This window comes from Delphinapterus leucas, chromosome 15 (assembly GCF_059928025.1).
Source record: "Delphinapterus leucas isolate spDelLeu-1000000601 "Yukka" chromosome 15, BTC_Dleu_Yukka2, whole genome shotgun sequence".
Classification (NCBI taxonomy): domain Eukaryota; kingdom Metazoa; phylum Chordata; class Mammalia; order Artiodactyla; family Monodontidae; genus Delphinapterus; species Delphinapterus leucas.
In genome coordinates, this window is record NC_143143.1 from 82,439,080 (window position 1) to 82,455,496 (window position 16,417).

The 16,417-nt window shown below is 53.2% G+C and overlaps 1 protein-coding gene across 6 annotated transcripts; it reads left to right on the forward strand.

The window, feature by feature from the left end:
- Nucleotides 1-752: 752 nt before the first annotated feature.
- Nucleotides 753-14,551, forward strand: TFAP2C (transcription factor AP-2 gamma). Of its 6 annotated transcripts, none has more exons than XM_089897094.1 (7): nucleotides 753-849; nucleotides 6,815-7,300; nucleotides 7,404-7,455; nucleotides 8,679-8,895; nucleotides 9,476-9,594; nucleotides 11,536-11,680; nucleotides 13,011-14,551. In XM_089897094.1, the coding sequence occupies exons 1-7, from the start codon at nucleotides 829-831 to the stop codon at nucleotides 13,294-13,296; spliced, it is 1,326 nt and encodes a 441-aa protein (XP_089753220.1). In that variant the 5' UTR covers nucleotides 753-828; the 3' UTR covers nucleotides 13,297-14,551. The 6 variants fall into 6 exon arrangements, with proteins under 6 accessions (XP_089753220.1, XP_022453274.2, XP_089753218.1 ...); XM_022597566.3 differs by lacking the exon at nucleotides 753-849 and adding an exon at nucleotides 4,903-5,235; XM_089897092.1 differs by lacking the exon at nucleotides 753-849 and adding an exon at nucleotides 5,401-5,620.
- The last annotated feature ends 1,866 nt before the right edge of the window (nucleotides 14,552-16,417 follow it).

Consider the following 16,417-nt stretch of genomic DNA (forward strand, 5'->3'; position numbering starts at 1 on the left):
ATGAAAACTATCAAGGACTCAGGTACTGAAGGGCAGCTTCTGTACAAAGCTAATTTCTCCTCCTGGTGACCTGGGTGGTCACAGTGGGTCCCCTGTGGTACGGTCAACAAATGGCATTTATTTTTGTGTTTACAGTCTTCCTTAAGACTGCATTTTACTGGGCTGTCAGCTGTGTGTGTGTGTGTGTGTTTCCTTTCTTTTTTTAAGTAACCTAGGTTCTTTGCCTCTTTCCTTCAGGCAAAGAGCATGTGATAACCAAGGTGTAAACAAGTCTCTCTGGCACTTAAGGAAGACCCCAAACCCACCCACCTCCTTCTCCTCCAAGGAATTCAGTGCCCCTGGTTCAATTTTAGCTGGACCTGGAAACCTGCGAGGTGCCTGGAGGCAGATCAAAGCCAGAAATGAGGGCGGGGAATTCACGGAAATGTTAATAGATCTGGCTGTGGAGACAGAACACGTTTAAAATGTCCTCTGCCTGCAAGACGTAGAATACATTTAAAATAGTTTTGTGATGGAAGGAGCCCTACCTACTGCTGGTTATAAACAGATGTAAAGATCAGTCAAAAGGCCGGGAAGACCCTTTTCAATTGGCGAGTTTACAGTTTCCAAGGGGAGGAGGGCAGGGGAGGAGTAACCAGGACCTTCAGGTGTGTCTTCCAATCGCGATAGCCCGTTTTGGCTGTGAATTGTACCCCCCCATCCCCCTTCCGTTAATTAAATAAACGCTCGGAGCACTTTACAGCACACGACGCGGCCCTTGGGGACCTGTTCCTGCGTTGCTCCCATTCTTGAAAACCTCAACTCACAGAGGGTTGAAGAGCTGGCGACATGAATTTCCAGTTCCTAAAGGTGAGAAGAGAGGTGTTGGGTGGAGGACAGATCCGAGGACCGGCAGGGAAAGAGAGGGGTGCTGGAGGCCTGGCTGCTGGAGGGGGTGTGTGCCCGCTGGGTGGGATGGGCGCCGGTGCGGGGTGCACGGTGGCCCCTGGACGCTGCGCACTTCTGGCGCAGGAAGCCGAGTCCGCGCCGCTGGGCGCCTGGCCACAGTGGGCCTCCTCGCCTGGCGGCGACCGGATAAATAGGTGAAGGCCTCCAGGCTTTTAGCTGGCCTGGAGGTGCCTGGTGTTCAAGGACGCCGCGCCGCGAAGGCCTCCGGGGACACTGGGCTCGCGCCTTGGCCCTCCTGCCTGCGCTCGGAGCGGTTAGGCTGCACCCGGATGGGCCCAGGGATGTTAGTGGGTGGAGAGGTGACAGGCACTCTGAGGGCGGGGGTCCCCCGGGGCAGGGAGGCGAGAGCCGGCTTGTCTCTAATAGGTGCCCGAGAGCCGCTAGGAAGGTGGCCTTGAAGTACAGGCAGGCTGGTGGCTTTGAGGTAGTTGGACGACTGAAAATTCGCCTGCTGACAAGTGGGGCGATGGTCGTCAAGCTAGAGACTCTACCACGACCGCTGCGCTCGGCGAGCGCTCCGCAAATGAGAGCCTCTCCGTAGCTTGGGTCCTACAGGCTCCCCCAGCTCCGCGCTTCGCGGTTTCTGGTTTGCGAGGATGCTTGCAAAGGAAGAGCTAAAGGCTGCGAAACCCCTTTGAGGACCCGGCCTGGCGCGGAGCGCTTACAAGTGAGCAGTAGAAAGAGTTGGGCTGGACCCTGGGCTGAGACGAGAAGCATCTGTGCGTGCGTGTAGCCGCCAATTTGAGCATCAGGAAAACAACTGCTATTTTGATATTATTGCTGCTATTTTGGAGTGACTGTGAATTATTTAATACATGTGGCGCCCCGGACGTGCACCTTAGTGGGCTTAGACAGTTCGGATGCTCTTGGACGCCAAGTGTCCGTTCAGTGGGTGCCGGTGCTGCGAGGGAGGGCGTGGGCTAGCGCGTGAATGGGCGCCCTCCCGGACTGCTGTAGGCCCCGGCTTTTCGGCTCTGCTTCACCGGGCCCCGCCTCTTAACTGCGGTCCCAGCCGGAGCCCAAGCTGTTCCGCGGGGCGACACAGACACCTCACGGCGCCCGCGAGGGCGCTTCGGAGCCTCCACCTGCCGCTCGGGCGCCCCCTCCCCGGGACGGGAAGCTGAGTCGCAGGCCTGCTCCAGTCCAGCTCTACCCGCCCCGCCGCCTTCCTGGGCTTGCCATGGGTGTGGAGGCGGCGGAAGCCTGCCGCCCGGGTCTGGGAGCCTTGTTTCCAGAGGCAGCTGCCCGCGCATCTTTGGAGGTGGCGCACTGTTGTAGCGCTGCTGTCCTCGCGCTGCTGTCCTCGCAGACGCCTTGCCGCCTCCGGTCTCTGGTTTCTAGCGCCATCCGACCGGGCTGGGGGCCGGGGTCCAGGGTTTCAAGCGTGTGGGTTGAGTGCAGGCTCCCTAGGGGGCGACAGAGGGAAGCCGCTGACAACCGTCCAGCCCCATATCCTTGATTGTGCGAGGCGAGCGGCGAGGCTGCTCCCCGGGATCCCCACGTTCTGTTTACACTTGGCGTCTGCGAAGCCGCGGAGGGTCGCAGGGGGCACCCTTCCCAGGCCGTGGCTGCGTAAGGGCGCGGCCACGCAGTCATGCGTCTTCGCGCGGCGAGGGGTGGGGGCCTTGCGGGAGGTCTGTCTTGAGTGTGGGAGCCATCGGCTCTCTGCTCTCGCTTTCGGCTCAGAGCAGAAAAGTTGAGCTCAAGGAAGGGCTGAGATTTCCGGCATCCGGACCAGGGCGCGCGCGTGCCTGGGTTCCGTCCCTGAATCAGAAGCCGTGCGTGTTTGGGTGGAGTCGGCCTGGCCGGGAAGGTTGAGGATTCGTTTGTGCCGCCTTCCCCATCCAGGGCGCAGAAGTTGCGCTCTAGCTTGAGCGCGTGTCCCTTGGAGGGGCGCAGCGTCCAGGTCCAGGGCGCTGGCTTGGGGATCAATGGCCTTTGCCGAGCGGTTCCGAAACCTCTGTGCCCTTGGGGCTCCCTAAACGGAGGTGCGCAAACCCTCGGGGCCCATCGGCTCCCTTTGCCTCCGCCATAGAGGCCCCGGGGCTGCGAGGGATTTCCGTCCCTCCGGGTGACTTTGGCGAGCGCTGCTGAGGAAAGGAAGGGCAGCCAGGACCTGGGGCGGGGGGTTGGTACCTTGTTGCCCAGCCCTGGACCCAACATGCCCGGCGGTAAAGTTGCAGGCGTGGACAAGTTGTTCAAGCTGCATCCCCGGCCGGGTCTTGGAGTCAAAGCCGGAGCTAGAAGGCCCAGCGTGGAGGAGAGCTCCTGCGTCACTGGTCTGGATGTCTGGGGCGCCCAGAGGCTCCGCAGCCTCCCTCGAAAGTACCTGGGACCCCAATCTTCCACGCCCAGGGCGCCAGCATGCCTACCGCACCGGGTCCGATACCTGCCCTGAGCAGGTGCCCTCTGCCCCCACTCCCGAGTACCAGGAGCGCTGCTTCTGCGGTTTTCTCTTTTACCCCCCGTCCCCCCCCCACGGTGTCTTGAAAGCTAGGTGTCAGGGGTCGTGTGTGCACTGTCTTTGTCCATATCCTAGTGCAGAGCCCGCAGACAAGCCCGAAAAGCCCCCAGTGGTTTCGTCTCCAGGTTTTGTTCTCACAACTGGTCGGAATATCACCTGGATTCTGTCTACTCTCTAGGGCGAGGAAGAACCTTTCGCTTGGAAGACGCCTATTTTCATTTTGGTTATTTTATTTTAGGCCCATCTCGGTTTAAAGAAATGCTAAAGTTCAAACAAACCCGAGCGGGAGTAGGGAAGCAGTGGGTGCATTCATTCTGTGAATTGGGAGCAGCGTCCACTCCAGGCCCGGGGCAGTAAACTGATAGGTATTGATTATTGCAAAATCGGATTCGGAATCAAATCGAAAGATTCCTTCTCTGATTCCCTGAGAATGTTTAAATTCAGCTCCCGAGAATTAGCGACTGTTCCCCTTGAAGCAAAAAAAAAAGAGGTCAATTACAATAATCGGGCCAATGGATTTCGTTTCTTTAAAATGTTTCAGCATTGCGCTTTGCTTTCAAGGTTGGGGGGCAAATGCATTTTGGGGGGAGAGGCAACGTTTATGTGGAAGGAAGTTTCGTTTTCTGCCTGTATCTGCGGACCCCGGGTGCTCATCTCTCCAGCGGGGGTCCCTCCACGGCCCCTCCTCCTCCCCCCACCTCTTCTCTCGTCCCCGCCTGTGACACTAGGGTTGCATTCAGCCCCACACCTCTTTTCAAGGTTGAGTTGAGGCTTCTGAGTGCCTGGCCCGTCGGAGGAAGCTGCCGAGCCGGCGCCGGGCAGGGCAGGGCCGGGCGAGGGTAGGCGGGTGCCCCCCACCCGTCTCCCGGCCGCAGCCCAGCCTTGGAGATGGAGCTTCGGGCGATGGCGGCGAAACGCAGTTGTCCGACACTTCGGGGCCGGTGGAGCGGCCCGCCCGCTCGGTGGCGCTTGGGGCCGACTCCCCAGAAGGCCTTCCCACCCCCGCCTCCTCGGAGGACCCCGAGCGCACTGTGCCCACGCCGTGCGGGGGAGGGCGTCGTCCCTCGGAGGGATTGGGACTCCAGCGGTCTGATTCCAGTTTAAACCTTAAATCTCCTTGGAGCGGGTGTTTGGGACGTTTTAGGAGATAGGGGGACCTCAGCTGTTGAGACGTCTTTTGGAGGGTGGGGGAAGCCGCTGTCGGTGAAAGAGGGGGGGCTCTTGGATTCGGATCCCGGTCCCCAGCTCTGCCAACCTCAGGTGTGTGCTTGGTGAGGGTGACTGATGGATGGCGTGATGAGGGACGCTGGCTTCATAGGTTTGCGGCTGTCAGCGAGGTGCGGCCCACTCGACTCCTCTCCTAAGCCCCCCGAGGCGTGGGTCTCCGCGCGGCGCCGGGCCAGGATGCGGGGCGGAGCTAGGCTGGGACTGGCTGGGGGCCGCCCCGCCCGGCGCCGGGGCCTTCGCGCCGGCCCCCGGGGAGGAGTTATGATAATTTCTTCTCATTAAGGCGCCCGGATCCCCCGGCTATCGCCTGGACACACACTGCGGGCGCGGCTTCCCCGGTCCCCGGCCGCGGCCTCTACACCCGCGGCGGCACCATCTACAATCGCGGAGCCGCCGATGCGCGTCCAGTGACCGGGACGGCTAGGCCCGCGCGCGGCGGGGGCAGCGGCAGACGCCTGGCCACCGTGACCCCAATTTTGGATTTACCGCTCGGGGGGTGGGGGAAACCTGGATTTAACTGGCGACTGTTTTGGGGGACGCCGGACGCCATGTTGTGGAAAATAACCGATAATGTCAAGTATGAAGAGGACTGCGAGGTGAGCTGGGCACAAGGGCGCAGCCTGGCCCCGCCCGAGTACAGTCCCGGAGGCGCGGGCCACTGGACCGAGGTCGGGGGCGAGGGCGCAGGAGCAGTGAACAGGCACCCACCGCTCGCCCTTCGATGGGACAGGGTCCACTTTTCCGGACATTCCCTAGTGCGTTTCTCCGGGGTCCCCTTCCTGAATCGGGCCTTTACCTAAATATCCAGTCTCGGGAATGGGGCCTGGAAAGACCGTAGCAGATCCCACCCACAAAGCTTACCGGCCGGTTTCTTGCGAAGCAAAACAGCCCTTTTCCCCGTTTTCTCGGAAGAGCGCTGGGTCTGCAACTTTTAGAGGTGTCTTTTACGCACGAAACCTCCGTCCAAAGGAGTCAGACGAGGTGACCTGCCGGCGACACCTTTGCGGAGTCTCCTCCGAGGCGGGCTTGTCACCTGCCCCGCTACCCCCTCGGGGAAACAAGAAAACAACCGAAGTTTGGCTTTCCAGAGAAGGGGGGGCGGGGGGGGGCGCTGAGGCCAGATGGGGCCGTAAGCGCTCGGGAGTGCTCCAGCCTGTCGGACAGGTTGAGCTAGAGTTTCGGAGGGTGGGAGGGAGGGAGGCGGCGAGCGGAAAGAGGAAGAAGACGCAGGCGGCGCGAGGCGTGAGCCTGGGCCCCGGGAGAGGGGAGCGGTGGCGGCGGGGACGCGGGAGAGCCGTGCGCCCGCGGGACCTAGAGGGGCTGCCCCTGTTTGTAGGCCCGGGCACTTCAGCTAGGGGGCGACGGTGTCATAGCTCTCCTGGTCCCCCGCCACCCCTGTGACCCCGGGAACACATGGCGACACGTCCTTTGAGAATTAAGTCGGACAGCCGTGGGGCGAGGGAACGTGCCCAGGCAAGGTTGCCCAATTTTCGGGGTCCTTCGTTCTCCGTGCCCGATTTGTGGGGAGACTGACGGTGGCTGGGCTGGACGGCGTTACTTGGTCGGACACAGCTATCAGGGAGCGCACCCCTGGCTGCGGCGGGCTCCTCCCCGAGTCCCTTGGGCGGTGCTGGGTGGCTGCCCCCGCTAGGGAGGGTCTCTCGCCCGGAGGTCTTTGTCCTGAGGGCGTGGAAGGGAGGGTCCCTGGGGCGGGGAAACGGCGCACTTCCTGCGCGGCGCGCATTATTCGCGCCCACCGCTTCCCCACTTTGGGCCGACGACGCCAGCATGTGCGGGCTCGTGAGCGACCGCGCTCTGCGCTGCCTGCAGGCTTTCTCCCCGGACCCCTGCCCCAGCTTCTTCCGGCCCAAGGCCTGGCATTCGGACTTGGAGCCGCAGAATACCTCGGGCGTCAGACCTTCGCCGCGGGGTCCGGAGGGCGCGTTCCTCCAGGTCTTTCTCCAGTTTCCCCTTCCTCTGCGGACTAGCGGTTGACAACGAAACCCCCGGGGCACGTTGCTCCCCGGGGCCTTTTGGCCCGAGGGCAGGCCCCGCGAGGGTCGGTCCGGGGTGGTGCGGTGGGTCCCCGGGGGTCACAAGGCTCAGCGCGGTGGCCGCGGGCCGTGCGCAGTAGCGGGGTTTCGTACTAACCGGGTCTCCGTTTCTCTGCCCCAGGATCGCCACGACGCGAGCAGCAATGGGAACCCGCGCCTGCCTCACCTCTCCTCCACCGGGCAGCATCTCTACAGCCCCGCGCCGCCCCTCTCCCATGCTGGAGTCGCCGAATACCAGCCACCACCCTACTTTCCGCCTCCTTACCAGCAGCTGGCTTACTCGCAGGCAGCCGACCCCTACTCGCATCTGGGAGAAGCGTACGCCGCCGCCATCAACCCCCTGCACCAGCCGGCGCCTACCGGCAGCCAGCAGCAGGCCTGGCCGGGCCGCCAGAGCCAGGAGGGGGCTGGGCTGCCCTCGCACCACGCGCGCCCGGCCGGCTTGTTGCCCCACCTCTCCGGGCTGGACGGCGGCGCCGTGAGCGCCCGCAGGGACGCCTACCGCCGCTCGGACCTGCTGCTGCCCCACTCGCACGCTCTGGACGCCGCGGGCCTGGCCGAGAACCTGGGGCTCCACGACATGGCGCACCAGATGGAGGAGGTGCAGGTGAGCGCCTCGGCCCTGCCCGGACCCGTTCGCCCCACTGCCTCTCTCCTACCCCGTCCAGGCTCCCCCGAACTTAAAGGAAACTTTGTCATTTCTCCCCCAGAATGTCGACGACCAGCACATACTTCTGCATGATCAGACGGTTATTCGCAAAGGTACGGAGTGAGAACGAGTTCTTTTCTTCCTCTGGCGTCACACACCCTGTAGTGGTTCTTAGCAGTAACTGGGAAGTTATTAACTTATTGGTGAGGTAGGGCTTTTGGTATCCGACTTGGGACATTTGTGGTGGAAGGGAGTGACAGGGACTCGAGGCAGATAGGTTTTAGGAGTGAGAAGACGGGGCATTTCTTTAAGATCTAAATGGAAAAGGATGCTCTCAGGAGCTGCCCCTCAATCTCCGGATTTGTTACTCCATAGTTTTCCCTTGGTGGGTGTTACTTCTTGAATTTCGAGAGTGTTTTTACAATGCTCCAGGAAAGAATCCCAGAGTGAGTTAAGGCTGTGACTTAATTTGGAAAACAAGTCACCACATACCCTTAGTGGAGTGATTGGTTCTGTGACAATTTTAATTGTTGAACGGGTTGATGTGATTTTATTTCTGATTTCAAATATGCACGGGGGTAAGGAGCCTTAATTCTGACCTGCAAGAAGAAGGTGGGACACAGTTTGGCCTACAAAACAGACAGCCCTAAAAGCATCAGGCTGGGTGATCTGTCGGTTTTATGCAGGGATGAGGTGGGCGGGGGTTTGGAAAATTGGATTACTTGGGCGAGTGAGTGGCTCATGAAATTAAGTTACGTACTGCCAGGATTCCCAGTTTAGCTCTGTTGGGAAATGGGGTAATCCTAAATGAAATGTAGCTATGGTCTGTTACTTGAGGTTAAACTGTTTGAAATCAACTGAGGAACAATGAGTTTGGGGGGGCAAAAAAAAAGAAAGAAACCTCAGAAAATAAACTGAATTTCCCAGTAAACTTAGAACAGGTGTATTTGTATTTTAAAATTTACTGTGATCAGTTGCACTGAAAGATTTTGCCAGATGATTATGTCCTGTGATTTTGGATATTCGTTGAGTGAGGGGGGAAAAAGAAATCTTCATTTATTTAGTTATGAAGTAGTCTCTTGAAAACAAACGTTCTAATGAAACAGATTTTAACAGTGGTCAGAAAATGCAAACCCTCCACGCTTGGGATCTTGACTAATTAACTTCCCAAGGTGTTAAATTGTGAAATTCAGATTGGATTATCTTTGAAGAATATGGCTTTAAAAAAATCTGCTTGCAATTTATAGTCCAACATGCAGTGTTAGTTGTTCAAAGAGCTCTTTCAGCTTTGGTTAGTGGTTTGCTTGGGAATGCCACTTCTGATCTTCACTCACAGGTCCTATTTCAATGACGAAGAACCCCTTGAGTCTCCCTTGTCAGAAGGAGCTGGTGGAGGCTGTGATGAATCCCAGCGAGGTCTTCTGCTCGGTCCCTGGAAGATTGTCCCTCCTCAGCTCTACATCTAAATACAAAGTGACAGTTGCCGAAGTCCAGAGGCGACTGTCCCCGCCTGAGTGCTTAAATGCCTCATTACTGGGAGGTGTCCTCAGAAGGTACATGGGGACACGTTCTGGGCATGGCGGTTGAATGGTTGGGGATGAGTAATATAAAAGGACCAGGGAGATAGTTTTAACATTTATGGAACTTTTGTACCTAACACTGAATTCTCATTGGCTCAGGGAGTTTTAGTACACATCTTCTCTTTTAGAAAGTGCTAAATGTAGAAGGAAGTGTTAAAACAGCGCTAACAAATTCTCATTTGGTTAGAATTTGATTCCTTGTATGAAGTGGTAGTATCTGTATTCAGAGTAGAGGAGCTCCATGGGTCTGGTTCCCCCAGGGAGTTGTTTTTTTGGGGGCTGCTGCAGTTTCTACACATGAAAATTTGTCTTCTCTGTACAACTTGCAATGTTCTGTGATTAAAAAAAAATAATAATGTTGGCGATGCTGAGAAAGATTTTTGAATTTTACAGGGATTAATAAATAAGGATTCTCCGTGTCACTTGATTATGAGCCACGTAATGTAGGTTGTTTCTGACAGATTTCTGTTTTGTAAGCAGCACGTTAGGCATTTAGAATTTTAAAGTGGTTTCTTGAGAAAAGAATTTTTTATTTTATTATTATTTTGCTTAGAGCCAAATCTAAAAATGGTGGCCGATCCTTGCGGGAGAAGTTGGACAAGATTGGGTTGAATCTTCCAGCGGGGAGACGGAAAGCTGCTCACGTCACTCTCCTGACATCTTTAGTAGAAGGTCAGTGGAGTTGTGTTTTTGTTTTGCGGTGTTTTTAGTTAGTGCTGTGTTGAGTCTTTAACATTTCTCTAAAGAAAACGTTAGGGACTTCCTGGCGATCCAGTGGTTGAGACTTCGCCTTCCAATGCAGGGGGCGTGGGTTCGACCCGATCGGGGAGCTAAGATCCCACATGCCGTAGGGTGCAGCACCCGCCCCCCCCCAAAAAAAAGGTATAAGAAAAGGTTAAAAACAACTCTTAGTCACAAAAGAGAGATGCAAGCGATTTTGCCATGCGTTCATTACAATGAATCACAGTCATTTAATCAAATAAGTTAACATTTAACGATCTGTCTGCTGAAGTATTCTGTTCTGGGTCTCCCAGAAAATCATTGTTAAAAAGAAACTGGTTTTCCTAAGACATCACATTATCAGATGAACCAGTTTTTGAAGGATGCAATCGATCATTCGATACAGCTGGTTACTGGTGGGCAGCAGGACCGTTGCTAGTTTTTGTAGCTGTGGAATATTGGGACTGTGGTCAGTGAAGAGAAAAGCCCTTGTATACAATGAGACTAGCCCAATTCACAGTTCCTTTGTTCATTTCCCCCATCAAAAAAAAAAAAGTAATGGGGCGCACAGATGAGCCCCTCTCCCCAGTCCTAAGGTAGTTAGGATGTGACATTTTAGTTTCTTGAATGGACCTGCGCCCCGAACCTGGAAAGTAGCCAAGAATGCAATACGGCCTTTTACAAAGTGGGCGAGGGAAAAGTGAAATAATTATTTTTCAAAACAAAACAAGCTCGTTGTTACTGCGCACAGGAAAATGAGTTGATGAACACGGAGGGGCTTATCCTTAAGCCTGGAGCGGCCGCCAGCACCTCGCCCAATCAGCAGGGCGCTGGGCCCCGGCTCGGGGGCCGGGGGAGCCAATGAGGGGTGGTCTCCTGGTAGTCAGGCAATCTTTTGAACACTTTCTTTCCCTGGTCTAAATGGCGCGACTGCGGTGCTAAAAGAGACTTGGCAGGGCCCTGCTCTACCTTTTTACGAGTGTCTTTGGAGGTCAGGGCAAGGAGAAAGGAGCTGCCTGTTCGATGCTGTTGGGGACCAGCTGTCCTGCATGGAGAATGGTGGATTCTGCGTGCGTGGAGCATAAATGCGGCTCCCCTAGGTTTCCTTACCGGCCAGGCAGGGGTGCTTGAATGAGAAAGCGTGTGCCTGAACAATGGTTCTCAGATGTTGATTTAGTGAGTCGGGGAGGGAAGCGGGGATGGTGGGTGAGGTCCACCATCTGGGTTTGTAAAAGCTCTAGCAGACCCAAATCTTGGAACCAGAAAGAACCCAGCGCCTCGGGTCGGAAATGACACCCTCCCCTTGTTTTTCTCCCTCTGCCCCTCAATACCTGAGACCAGAGAGTAGGTAGGGCTCCTAACATTTCCAGTAGGAAACACTCCTGCTTCTCTTGCTTAAAGCAACATTCTAGAGACTTACCTCCACCAGTAATGGGGTGCCCTCATTTAGAAACAAAGTTCCGTGTCAAAGACTTTTGTCCCAGTTTCATAAAGAAAAGTGACAGTTTGCTTCTTTGTCAGTCATGCTCACCCCCCGTAAGTTTTCCGACTTCTGCACTACCGACGGATGCTGGATGCTGTTTTGGCAGCGAGAGGAGCATCTGCTCAGCTTGGGCAGAGGACTGGGGTAACATCGCTTAAGTACAGTTAAAATTTGCAGGCTTTTTTTTTTTTTCTTACATTGTATGATTTCACCCTAGGGGAGAGTACCCACTGCAAGTACCCAGGAAGTTCTGCTTACTGGCTGGATTGTTGTCCCCTTGTATGATTGCATTTTAGAATGCAAAATGACTGCTAGACCAATACCGATAGTGCTGGAAAAGGAGGGAAGGGACAGTTTGCCTTGGGGACCACAGTGGCCCTAAAGTCTGTTGCCATTGCCGATTATTCTAGGTGAGGCTGTTCATTTGGCTCGGGACTTTGCCTATGTCTGTGAAGCAGAATTTCCTAGTAAATCCGTGGCCGAGTATTTAACCAGACCTCATCTCGGAGGACGCAATGAGATGGCAACTAGGAAGAATATGCTGCTGGCTGCACAGTAAGTATCCAGGCTTGAGAATTTGATGCCCTAATGCCCTGACCTTGCAGCTGAGGGGCCAGCACAGTCCCTGGTGCTCAAGAACGAAAGGCTCCTGAAGTAAGTTAGGGTGTTGAGCAAGAGGAAATGGCAAGGAGCATCTTTTACAGAGTCAAATTAGAGTAACTTTCTGTAGGATTTAGAAGAATTAGAGCAGTGAGTGTATTGCTCAGAATGAGTGATTTTGAGCCGTTTAGTTATTCAGCTCAAAGTAGTTAAGCTACTCTTTCATTATCTTATTTGCATGTCTTACAAAAATGTGTTGAAGACAATTTATTTTATCACATCCAGTCAAGATCCTGCGCCTTCTGCCTCCTGATAACAAGATGTTTTTGATTTTTAAAATGTAACGATCGGGGTTGTGTGTGTAGGAGAGGAGGGCAAATGAGATGTCTCAAAACGACTTAATGCAGCTGAGGGATTTCTCATAGAAACCAAGAGTAAATGGATTTTAAAATCATGGTAAATGAAGCAGAACTAGTCAAGTGGGAAATAGGGCAAAAGAGAGCACAGTGAACCGCCTGTATCGAAAGAGTGAGTTTCAGGGAAATGAATTCAGGGATCTTGACAGAATTGGTTTAAGGAACCAATCTGCATCAAGTAAAGCTAGCCCTTACTCTCCTGGGCTGGAATTCTGACTCCACCTCTTACCAGTCCTGGTGACCTTGGCCAGTTGATTCTGGCATTAATCCTTTTATCTTTTCTAATTGCAGTGAGGATTAAATAAGATAGTACTTAAAAGAGTTTAGTTCAGGGCTTCCCTGGGGGCGCAGTGGTCAAGAATCCGCCTGCCAATGCAGGGGACACGGGTTCAAGCCCTGGCCCGGGAAGATCCCACGTGCCGCGGAGCAACTAAGCCCGGGCGCCACAGCTACTGAGCCTGTGCTCTAGAGCCCTAGAGCCCAAGAGCCACAACTACTGAAGCCCACGTGCCACAACTACTGAAGCCCGCGTGCCGAGAGCCCGTGCTCCGCAACAGGAGAAGCCACCGCGATGAGAGGTCCACGCACCGCAATGAAGAGTAGCCCCTGCTCGCCGCAACTAGAAGAAAGCCCGCACGCAGCAATGAAGACCCAATACGGCCAAACATAAATAAAAAGAGTTTAGTTCAGGGCCCAGCACAGAATAGGTGCTAAGCGCGGCAGCTGGCTTTGCTATTAGTTTAAAACCTACTTCCTTGGCCAGCCCCAAATTCTCGTTGCCTCTAGGTGTCATCCCCACACTAGTTTGTGCTCTTTACCTGTCACGGCCTAGATTGAACTCAGTGGTGTGTGTTGACTGTCTTTCACAGGCAAGTGTGTAAAGAATTCACAGACCTCCTCAATCAAGACCGAACTCCCAATGGGAACAACCGGCCCACTCCGGTCCTGGAGACCAGCATTCAGAACTGCTTGTCTCATTTCAGCCTGATTACCCACGGGTTTGGCAGCCAGGCCATCTGTGCTGCTGTGTCTGCCGTGCAGAACTACATAAAAGAAGCCCTGATGGTCATAGACAAATCCTACATGAACCCCGGAGACCAGAGTCCAGCCGATTCTAGCAAAACCCTGGAAAAGATGGAGAAGCACAGGAAGTAAAACGGGTGAACAGAGGGCCGAAGAGTATGGAAGGAAAAGGACTCCAAAACCGGTTTCGACCAGGACAAACTGGGAACCCCGCTTGCCTGGGGGACAGAGTTTGTTATCCACCTTCCCACGAAAAGGGCCTCCGTCGGATTTCCAGATCTTCACGTGCCCTCCTGGATTCCTTAGTATTTAAGGAGTGCTGAAGTGTCTCCTAAACTCTGGACGAGCTATCGGGAGGTGACAAGTGCTGGTTCTTTACCCATTAAGCTGATACTTTAGTTTTTGGAACCCCATTCTTCCTTTCTCTGAAAGTGGTGCTATAAGTTTTGGAAGCTTTTAAATAAATTCCCTGGGCTAACAAAAACCCACACACACATAGCTGTTGAAATGTCAAATTGATGTGATTCAGATCCACTATAACTTTCAGTGTTAAGGTAAAAGTATTTATGTAACCTCTTCAGTCTCATCCTACATACCGCGGGAGGCAAGGATTCTGTCCGCTTAAGAACTGGTTAATAGGTTGGTATTTGACACACTTTAAATCCCTTGTTCACAGGGGCCCTTCGGGTTTTACGAAACTTGTAGAAGCAAATCCTGCTGATGATTTTATGTTTTTCTTTTTAAGAAAAAAACAAAACAAAACTTTGAAAGTTAACTCTTCAAATAGGAGGAGGCTCTTTGAAAAGACATGTTCCTTTAAGGTACGGAAGCTTTATTTTGCGTATTTATTTCACATCTTGGTGTTTCGAGAAAACTTGAAGAGGGGTGGGCGTGAAGCATTTTTTTTTTGCTGTCTCTCATCCCAAGTCCCAGAGGAGAATTCTGTATTTTGAGAAGCTGCGTTGAGTGTACAGATTTTATTTATGCATAATTTAATGGGGTCTGTAAATACGGGTGCACTTCTTATGACTTTTTGAGAAATGGGATTCAACTTTAATATTAGCTTTTAAAGGTGACGGGGTAAATCTAAGACACATCTTTAGGCTTTATTCACATGTACACAGGGTATTAAGAGTCAAGAGGATCCTGAGTGCTGTTCTCGACTCTGGAAGACTCTAATTTAATTGAAGCTTTCTGTTCACAAAGCAATAACTTTGTCTTATTCCTGTTGGGCTGACCCCCCAAGATGAGTGTGAAGTACAGTGTGTGTGGGTGAAAACGGAGTTTTGGAATTGAGCTCCTTGCCTGTAAATGTTCCCTGAATAATTGTTATGTATATGAAACCTGTATAATAAAAAGAAAGTATTTCTCAATAGAAGCTGTGAAAGTCTGGTTGTAACTTAATGTGTTTTTTTTAATCTTCTAAGAGGAGTGGAAGACTGGCAGAGCTCATTTCTGGTTTGGCTGTGGCTTAGTTAATAAGACGGAACAGGAAATCTCTGTGCCGGGGGGAATCTGGAGTTTCATTTTGTCTCTCTCGGAAGGCTGCTCTGTTGCGCCACGTCACGCACTCATCAACAGTTCTCGACTGTGTATGGTACCATCTTCCCCAACACAAGGGCTGTTGGGAGATGTGTGAGGGACGGTTGATTGACAACAAGAGAGGAATCCATAGTTTGGGAATCATGTCTCTTGCGTAAGGCTGCTCAGTTGAGAAACACTGTACTTATGGTGAAGTTGCCACCTCAGAATTTTGAGAATGGAAATGAGATGATTGTTGGTAAATCCTTGGGCAGATCCTCCTTGGGAGGACTTGGCATTCAGTCAAGTGCAAGCAGTGGTTGTGTGGTAGGTGCTCTGAGTGTTTTCAGTCAATTGAAATGCTCCATCTTTGGGAACGTTATTATGCCCATCGATCCAAGGAATCCTAATCGTTTTGTCTGCTGGGCAGATCAGAGGCTGGGTCACTGTGCTTGCGGAGCAGAAGAGGCCAGCAGGGCTTGTGTACTTGCTGGATGTTTGCAAGGATCTTGGATGCACACCGACAGTCCTTGATTTCAAGTTGAAGTGGCCTGGCACATCCTCCAGGAAGGGATATGTTTATAGTTTGGCATGAGTGGCTGCACTTGAACGTTGGATAAGGCTATTGCTTCAACTCCAGTCTCATAATCCTTAATTCATAACTCTCTACCAAATGGTCAGCAATTCCTGATTTAATGTTGGCATTGGATGTTGTTAAGTAATTTAAACTCTGCCAGCCTAATGCTGTGCTCTTGGCAGCCTGTTCTTGGCCACTGAACGTTCCCATTAAGTTGGATTTATCCGGCTGGTATGTCAGGATCACAACTGCTTTGCGTTAGAGCAGCAAGAAGGTCTCACACGGGCGGTTACTTCTCAATGAAGACGTGAGACGTTGGGTGTTAAGAGGAAGTCATGGGGGCAAAGGGCTGAAGGAAAAAGGACTATTTTCTTATCGGCATCTTCACTTGCCTTTGGACTAGAGTCTGGCTTTGAGGAGCTGTGCTGAATTGCAGTGCAGACAATGTTCTGGAATCAACCCAGGATTGAAGTGAGTCATAAGCAGGGCTTATGCCTGGTTCAGCGCTCAGCTCTCCTTTTTCCTCGCTCCCACTGGACACCCGAGGACAGCTACCGGGTTCCTGGGTCCAGTACATGATAACAGGTTTTACTTCCCAACACTCTGAGCTGATGCTGTGGAGAACAACCAAGCACCCTCGTGAGGTCCCCACCGACACACTGGCTGTATTGGCTTTCCCTTCGGTGAGAGAAGGGTTTCCTGCCCTCTGAGCGCTTCCAACTCCCAGGACCGTCAGATCAATGGACTCCTGTTTTTCCCAGGGGCCAGTGTTTTTGTTTCAAGTCTTGTGTTGGTAAGAATTCTATTCCTTTCCCCCTTTTCCCTTCACCCTGTGCCGTTGTTGCCGGCTGGCTCTTTGATAGGTTGGGCTTGCTTTTTATGAAGACACGAGATGCTGCTGAAGTCTTTGCCCTCTGGGAGAAGAAATGAAGATGCTCCCTTTTTTTTCCTTGGTTGCACCGAAGGAAAACCATTGTCTGAAGGCACGTGCGGTCTAACGTTTATGTATGAGAGGGACTCGGCAGGACTCTGCATCTGTAAACTGGACACCTGCCCATCCTGGTACCTGGCACCTTGGAGGTGCTCGCCTGCCTCACAGACACTTAGAGGTTCTCTGGAAGGTCAGAGGGTGTTTTCAATAGCACGTGATGGTTG